The following is an 8,166-nucleotide window of genomic DNA, read 5'->3' on the forward strand; positions in this document are numbered from 1 at the left end:
CACCTGGAAGTGAAATCCTCAAATAGTTGGGACTCTATTTTCAAGCTGCCATTTCTCAATTTTGGTCATTAGCTACATCTTTTGTCAAAACATGAAATGTACAAGTGGAAAGAAGTTGGTATCACTCTCTGCAATAGAAGTCACTTCACCTTCTTCTCTTTGTAAAGGTGGAAACCAGCTGTTGGTCTATCAGTTTACTGCAGTGACCCCTCTGCCTTACCCTGGACTCCAGGGGTGGCTCTGCTTATGTTTTTCCCCTTACCTAGCATCAGCATTTCCTTCTTCTGCCTTTCCCTCTGCTGGGGGCCTTTCCTGAACTTGGACTCAGCAGCTGACAGCTGGTTTGGGGGGACTGTCCGAGAAAATGTGGGCATGCTGAGTGTCACAATAGGGAGGGCTTTGTCCAGGGACCATGGTGTGTCTCCACTGACCTTGGAACCAAGTGACCGGGGACGACCCAGAGACGCAGTTTCCTTCCCTCTCCGGGCCGCAGGTTTTTAATGTCTTCTTTGTTGGTCTGGGCCACTGGAGACCGAACTGAAGGGAGAGACTTTAGGCTGTTCCCTCCCTCCTGGACAAAATGGTGCATGCTTTTCCTGTTTAAACAGGGCGCAGTTGTGAAGTGCCCTGACTTCGCACACACCAAGGCCCGGCAACGGCTGCAATAAATCAATAGGAAAATAGAAGCTGCCAGTTAGACTAAACAAGTGCATTTGCAAAGACGGCTAGCCCTCATTAATCACTCTGACAGTCCTAAAAACACATTTCCCCTTTAATGACTGTATTTGGATAATCAGTGCTTTTTCCTCCTCAGTCAGAGTTTGAGTAACAGACAGCTGGTGTTATTACAGCCATTGGGGAGGGAGTGCTGGGATTAGGGTCGACGAAGAGCCATCCACTGGAGGTCTCCGAAAAAAAAATGAAAATCGGGTTGGCTGCAAAGCTGTTGTTATGCAATAATGAGGGGGAGCTTTGTACTGCCCTTGACGGCTCCCGGGCAGCCATGTGCAAAGTTCCCCCCAAACCTCGACACCCACCTGCATTCTGTGAATACAAAGGCTTCCTGTTGGGTTTTACGAGCTTTGGCAGATTGAACTGGGGCTGGGGAGGCAGGAGGCTCTCTGGCAGGGAGGTAAGAAGATGGGTTGATGTGATTTGGCTTTGTTTCCTTTAGGTGACTTTGGCTTTCAGGAGAAAGTTTGAAACCCGGCACATTCCTCTTTATAAATGATGTAACACATTAATGCACAGCACATTATGAAAATGGTAATTCAAACCCAGAGTGCTCCAAATTAAACCATACATTATCGGATGCACTCAACCATCTATTTTGCAAAAAGACAGGATGAATGAAATCAAATCAAACAGAAAACTGGAGTGCAGCTTCCCCTACAGAATGATTAATAAAGTGTAGAGCCACAGGATTATTGTAAGATGAATTCCACCGTAACCCAGACATACATCAGGAGGGAGTTAGTTCATGTACCCAGAGATACAATCACGGTATGCTAGGTAGGGCAGAGCAATTATGGCTGCAGAAAGATGGGGAAGGGCCCCACACCCCCCACTTGGGCTGTGAAGTTCTCAGGAGATGGGTTTGCGGGTGTACAGTTGGGAAGTTAAAAACTTAACACCACACGATTTTGTTTGAGTCCAGCCTATATCTGAGGGTGAGTCTTTCCCCTTTCTTCTCCTCCCTTCCTCCCATGGCTGCCACAAGGCCACAAAAATAACCAGGCAAGAGGTGTGAAAATAGGACCTGGAGCCAGGAACGTCCAGTGTCTCAAGTTCCAGCCCTGTGGCTTCCACCCTTCCTGGTGCTTTGGGAACACGGGCCCCATTTCTGGCGCCTGGGAGAGATTAGGAGAAAGAGGCAGAGGAGGGCTGGGAAGAGAAGGAGGTGGAGAAATGGAAGGTGGAGGTGACCCTCAAATAAAGGGTTGCTGGAGGCATTAATTGTGCAAATAAGCACTGGATGGGGAGCACCACCTCCATTAGGATGGCAACTTTGTTTTATGGGAATTAGGCTATTGAAAGTAACAAACTTTTCATCAGCTTATTAAAACCGTCACATTTCTTAGGTGGAGAGAGCCATCTTTTCAGAGTAGAACTGGACACTCCAGACTACATGACATGCCTTTTGCGGCCACAATGGTAGTTGGGGGCAGCCTATTCCAACCAGGCCCAGCAGTGAACTTCCCAGTCACCAAAGGCCACCAGTAATTTTATGGGGGAAACTCTGTAGTCTAAGGAGTTCTCTAACTGCATTCTCACACCTATGGTATAAACCAAACACCTTTTAGAACAGTTTCTTTTGGTATAAGGAATTTGCTGGTTGGGGGAGATACTACATCCCTTCCTTCCTTCCTCCCAACAAGAGGAGCCCTTTGGTTTTTAGATAGGGAGGTCTGAAGACTTGAAGTGTACGAAAGAAAAGTTTAAGTCGCCTTACAGAGGGATCAATTTCCATCATTTTTAGCAGGCATTAAAAAACATGGTGAGGGGGTGGGTCTCTGAAGGAAAGAGGGGCCTTCAGAGGAAGGGAAGATGGCAAAGAAATAATAACGAACAAAACAACAGAAAAACAATAAGGCCACGAGTTGCTACATTTCGTTCTTTTAAAGATTCGGGCCAGATTGAACCCCGAGAAACTGGAAATCCTGGTTTCCCAGGAAGACTCTGATCTGGTCTCAGGGCACTTTCTCTAATTCGGGTTTCCCAGTGCCCAGTGGTAGGAGCAGCCCAGGATCCCTTTCCTTTTGCCAGATCCAAAGATTTGGTAAAAGACACACACACGCGCGCACACACACACACACACACACACCCCGCCCGGTCTGTCGTTGAGTTTGTGGACAACCAAAAACAGCGTAGAGAAAGTGGCCCCACCCTACGCTCGGCACTTGACCTTGGGCCACAGACGTTTCAAAAGCATGCACCTTTCGGAGCACGAACTCCCAAGTCGCATCCTTACAGAAAAAGCAACGGCACAACCCCAAAGGCAGATCACACGAGGAGCATGGCCAGGAAGAGGCGCAGGAGGCGGTTTTGCAGCGCGTCCAAGTGACCCTGCGCGCCCAGGCCCGTGCGCAAGGAGTGTGCGCCCCGGAGCTGGATGGAGCGGGGTCTTGGCGTCTGGCAGTCGGAGCCTGAGCGGCCGGGCCTTGGTGGGCGTACCCCGCTCTCGCTGCTGGGGGTAGGGCAGCGAGTCTGCATTGGGCTGCACGTGGCTCGGCCTGCCGGAGCTGTCCCTTCTCTCCTCCCGCCTTGGACACTCGCGCAGGGCCTGTCTTTGGCATAGGGGGCAGGCATCCTGGCCAACACGTCGGTAAACAGCACCCGCCCTTTCTTGCCGGAGGATGCAGAGGCCAGTGTCAGTCGTGCGAACTCAAGAAAATGGACGGGTCAGTCCCAGGGGCCCAACTCCTCCGGACTGAGAGTGGCTTCAAGGTCCTGAGTCATCGTGGCATCTTCTCAGCAAAACCCAAACCCCGTTTCGAAAAGTGGCATCTTCTCAGCAAAACCCAAACCCCGCTTCGAAAAGTTTCCGGAGCGCAGATGACCCGGGTCGACAACCCAGCGATGGCTGAAGGGAGACCCCAAGCCTTAAGAAGCAACCCTCTCAGCAGATGCCTTTACCCTGTGGTCAGGAGAGAGGAAATGCCCCACAGAAACAGCAGGTAGGAATCCGCGTTCATAGGATGGAAGAACCAAGGCGCCGTCCGGGCTGGTGCCGGCTGCGGCTTCTCTCCGAGGCCTGTTGCTCGTCTTCCTGCCACCAGGTGGCGCCAAAGGCATGTCGTTTCTGCCCGCCAGGCGGCCGGGCTCCAGGACTGCGCTGTGGGAGTTTCTGCCGGAGCCCTTGGTGCTGGGGTCCTGGGGTCCCTTCTTAGCCCCCTTAGCACCTCGCATCTGGGCCCAGAGGAAAATCCACTTTTACACATGCCCTCCACCCTGGCCCCAGGAAATGTCAAGGCCTTTGAAGTGAGGCTAGGAGCTACATAACCAACTGGGGGAAAAAAATTAAAAGGTGGTTTTATGTTATTTGTAATGCGTTGGCAGAAGTTTTGTTTTTTTCTCCGCCATTTCTTGAGGAAAGGCATTAAACTCGTCCTTGAACGGAAATCATAGAAGGAGACCATAAGGCATTTTAAACAAGAAAAAAAAAAGGGCATCTGCTTAGGTGTCTGGAAGTAAGAGTGTGGGCAAGGCAAGAGAGAAGCACACCACGGTGTGAATATAGCCAAGTATTCCATTTATTAACAAAATAAGTCTTACCAAGGGAGAGCTCTGTTCTTCTCAAACAGGCCCCGCAGCCCCCGCGCTGCCGCATCAGACCAGAAGGAGGGAGGAGTGGGGAGAAGACCCCAGTCGCTGCGGGGTCTACTCTGGGGTGCTCTGCCGGGCCAGGCCTAGGAGAGGGCGGGGGCTGCCATGATCCGAGCGCTCCCTGACGCCCCAAGCTTCCCCGAACGCAGCTAACGAGCTCGTGACGTCCGCTGACATCGCCACCGGTCTGCTTTGGAGGGATCTAGCGAGAGTCACCCACCCCATCCCTACCGCCAGGTGGGGTAGTTGCCCCCACGAGGGAGAGAAAAACAAGGACTATAAAGCACTTCGCAAAATGTAAGGGGCTGGCTTCACGCCAGCAGGGCCTTCTGGGACTTTGAATTCAACCAGGTGAGCGCTCCAGGTGCCCCGACAGGCGCACTGTGGCCACTGGGTGTTAGGGTCGGGAGTCTGGAAGGTGACAGTAGACGGCAAGGCTCTGTGAGACCACTTGGGCCTCTCTGGGGGCGAGCCTGCTGGTGGGGTCAGGGCTCTCCGTGCTCAGAGCAAGGTAGGGGAGCAAGGCCCTACGTTTGGGGGACAGGGTCCAGACCAAGGACCCTATGCGTGGGGGGTGGCCGGGGAGGAGTCCCGGGGCAGTGTACCAGGTCAATAGAGCTCCAGGGCCCCTGCCACCCAGGTGGCTCCCTCCACCCCCAAAATGAGTTACAAAAAAAATCTCCTGTTACTTGTACAACAAAGGAAACAAAACAAAACAAAACAACAACAACAAAACAAAAACAGAACCTCAAATGGAAGGAAACAAGAGGGAATGAAGGGGGAAGAGGGAAAAAGAGAAGGGGGAAACGTAGTTTTAAGTTAAGACTCATGCAAGAAACTCCCCAGGAAGGGAAAACAAAACGTCTAGAAGAACCCAAAGACCCCAACTCTCCCTCCTCTCCCTAAAACCAAACCAATCAAAAACCAAAAAAAGAGGAAAAGGAATAAAAAATGTAAAACTTATATCTAAGAAAAAGAAAATAACAGAAAGGAAGAGGGGCGGGGATCACGTCGTTATTTGTGGGATTAATATTATTATTTGGGGGAACACAGACTTTTTGCATACCACTGACTCGTGGGCCGTTAATGCACTTATATTCCCAGCTTGTAAGCTAACATTATAGTAAATAAATACACAGTCCGGTGGGGAAGGGTTGGGTGGGGAATCCCGGCAGGGTCAAGCAGTAGTGGAGGTTGCAGCGGCGACGGCAGGTGGGGAGGGGGGAGGGAGAGGGAGGAGGGTGAGGGGGCTGGGGTGGAGGAAAGAGCTGTAGTTACTGGTATCCCAGCGCCGAGGCTGAAGCTAGTCTCTGTCCATACAGCGCGTATGGAGAGTAGTACGGTCCGGCTGTGGGGAGGGACGGCACGGCCAGGCCCCCCGCTGTGGATAAGTGGCTCTTGCCATAGGGGTGGTACCGGCTTAGCCCCAAAGTGTGTGGACTCCGCAAGGACAGCGACCCGGGGCTGCCGGGGGCGGCGGGCGGGGGGAGGTGCAGATGGCAGGAGGCGGCTGCGGCGGCGGCGGCGGCGCTGCCCAGGCCCGAGGCCCCGGGGTAGGCGGCCAGAAGTTTCTCGGCTCCCGGCAGGGCCGTGTGGGTCCGTAGGTGGCTGAGCAGCTCCTCCGAGGTGGCGAAGCGCTTGTCGCACGGCCCGCTGGCCGCTACCCAGTTGCAGCTGTGCGGCAGCGGTTCGTTCTGCAGCATGAAGCCGTAGGTGTAGAGAGGGTGGCCGGGGAGCGCGGCCTGGGCGGCGCTGGACGAGAGCGCGGCGGGCTGCAGCGGGTGCCCGGGGTACACCAGCGGGTAGCCCCCCGCCTTCAGGCTGGGCCCGGCTGGGTCGTGCGCGCTGCAGGTGGAGCAGCTGGAGCCGCCGAGGTGCGAGGCGCCGTGGTAACCTCCCAGGCAATAGGGGTCGCGGCATAATCCCTGCAGGAAGGAGGGCGGGGAGGCCCCGGTGAGCGGGCTGGAGCTGGGGGGCTTGCCCGGCGGCAGGCCTAGGCCCCCAGACAGCTGGCCTCCCACGAGGCCGGACTTGCTAGGATCCAGGCCAGGCACGAACTGAGACGGGTAGCCGGCGTAGGCACCCACAATGGAGCCGTGGTAGCCAATGCTGGAAGGCGGCAGCGGGAACACCGAATGGCCCGGCTTGTAGGGAGACACCGGCGCCACGTGGCCGGCCCCCACCAGCGCCGAGGGCGGCTCGGACTTGCGCCCGGAGGCCCCGGACTCAGCGCCACCGTGCGCCCCGGGCTCCCCACCGCTGCCGCGGCTCACGGCTGCCGGCTCCGGGCTGGGCTTGGGCTCTTGGTCTTTCTTGTCCAGCTCCCCGCCGCCAACCCCGCCGCCGTTCTTGCAGTCAGAGTGGTGCGGGGAGCCGCCGCGGGAGCCGCCGGGCGACGACGAGGACGAGGACGCGGAGACCGGCGCTCCATGCGGGGGAAAGGGTGGGCAGGCGGCGCTGGGGACCCTGAAGCCCGCCTTGTCTCCCGGGGACGAGGAGGACGAGGAGGAGGTGGAAGACACCGAGGAGGAGCCGCTGTCTTTGCGGGAGTCGCCGCCGCCGGAGCCCTTCGAGTAGGGCTTGAAGCTGGACTTGTCCTCGGCCGGGGAGTCCCCCAGCTGCTTCAGGGCCGCGGCCGCAGAGGCGGCGCCCGGGGCTGAGCGGCCAGGGTCCTTCTCCGCTCCCAGCCCGTTGGCCGCTGCCGCCACCGAGTTGAGCTTGGAGGAGGGCGGCGGGTCCGGCTTGCCGATCTGTGAGCAGGTCTGGGCCAGCAGCGCCAAGGGACTCTTCTTGGCGTCCAGCTGTGGGAGACAGCAGCAGGGGGAGGGAGAAGGAGTGAGACCCAGAGGCCTGCGGGGCGAGCTGGGGCGCCCGGGGAACTGGGCGGCGGCGCTACGGGGCGGGGCGGACCTGGGGAGAGGGTCTGCGAGCGAGGGCCGGGCCAGGTGCGGCATCTGGCGGAACTGCGCCCACACTGCCTCTGGGTCCCGGGGTGCGCCGCAGGCCCTGCGGAAGGGGTTCACCCAGGACCCCTGCCGGAGAAGGTGACGTCTCTGGAGTCGGGGCTGTGACTCGCCACTTCCCTCTAATGTCCCCCTCCTCCAGGCCCAGGAAAAAACTTATTCCTTTAGTTTGGGGGAACTTCGCTTGGGACGGGTTTCTGGCAATGGCGCAGCGGGGTAGGAGCCGGGAGCGCGGATTCTAAAGGAGGGGCTGCAGTTGGCGCTCTCTCCGTAGCACCTCCCTCCCGGGGAGGGCACCCAGGGAAGAGGCAGGAAGAAAGACCCGGGATCGGGAGCGCCCGGGCGCCGTGCACCCTCACCGGCTGGGATAGAGGCGGAGTGGGACCCGGGCAGCCAGGGCTTCAAAGAAAACAGCCCGGCGTGGGGAGCGGGGGAGGCCCAGCAGAGATCACCTCCTGGCTGGAAACTGAGGATCAGAGGAAAAGTAAAGGACCCAGAGGGGACTCCAGAGCAAATCCAATCCGAGAGAAAACACGGAGCTCCGAAGGGCGAGCGTGGAAGGAGATCCTTCCACGGGGAAGCCTGGGGAGGCCCTGGTGGGCTCTGATCCCTCGGTTTTCTGCCCCTCATCACTCAGCCCGTCGGCGTGACAAGACTTGGGCGTCGCACCGAGCCCCGGGACGCAGGGAGCTGGGTCAGGGTCCCGGCCGCGGTGGGAGGAATGGGGCCGGCGCCGGGGGGCAGCGGCCGGGTACTGACCTCAATGGGGCTGACGGGAGTGGAGGACAGCGGCTGCAGGTACTCCGGGTGCAGGAGGTGACCAGTGTGAGCGCTCAGCATCTTCAGGACCCTGATCGGGAGCCGGTTCGCCTGGCGC

General features: G+C 57.4%; 1 protein-coding gene across 1 annotated transcript; it reads right to left on the minus strand.

Moving 5' to 3' along the window:
• Window positions 1–4,229: 4,229 nt before the first annotated feature.
• Window positions 4,230–8,160, minus strand: ZNF703 (zinc finger protein 703). Its single transcript, XM_011960718.1, has 2 exons — window positions 8,049–8,160; window positions 4,230–7,127 (listed from the first exon to the last, which is right to left on the minus strand). The coding sequence occupies exons 1-2, from the start codon at window positions 8,127–8,129 to the stop codon at window positions 5,601–5,603; spliced, it is 1,608 nt and encodes a 535-aa protein (XP_011816108.1). The 5' UTR covers window positions 8,130–8,160; the 3' UTR covers window positions 4,230–5,600.
• Window positions 8,161–8,166: the final 6 nt, after the last annotated feature.

Source organism: Colobus angolensis, unplaced genomic scaffold (assembly GCF_000951035.1).
Source record: "Colobus angolensis palliatus isolate OR3802 unplaced genomic scaffold, Cang.pa_1.0 Scaffold52, whole genome shotgun sequence".
Classification (NCBI taxonomy): domain Eukaryota; kingdom Metazoa; phylum Chordata; class Mammalia; order Primates; family Cercopithecidae; genus Colobus; species Colobus angolensis.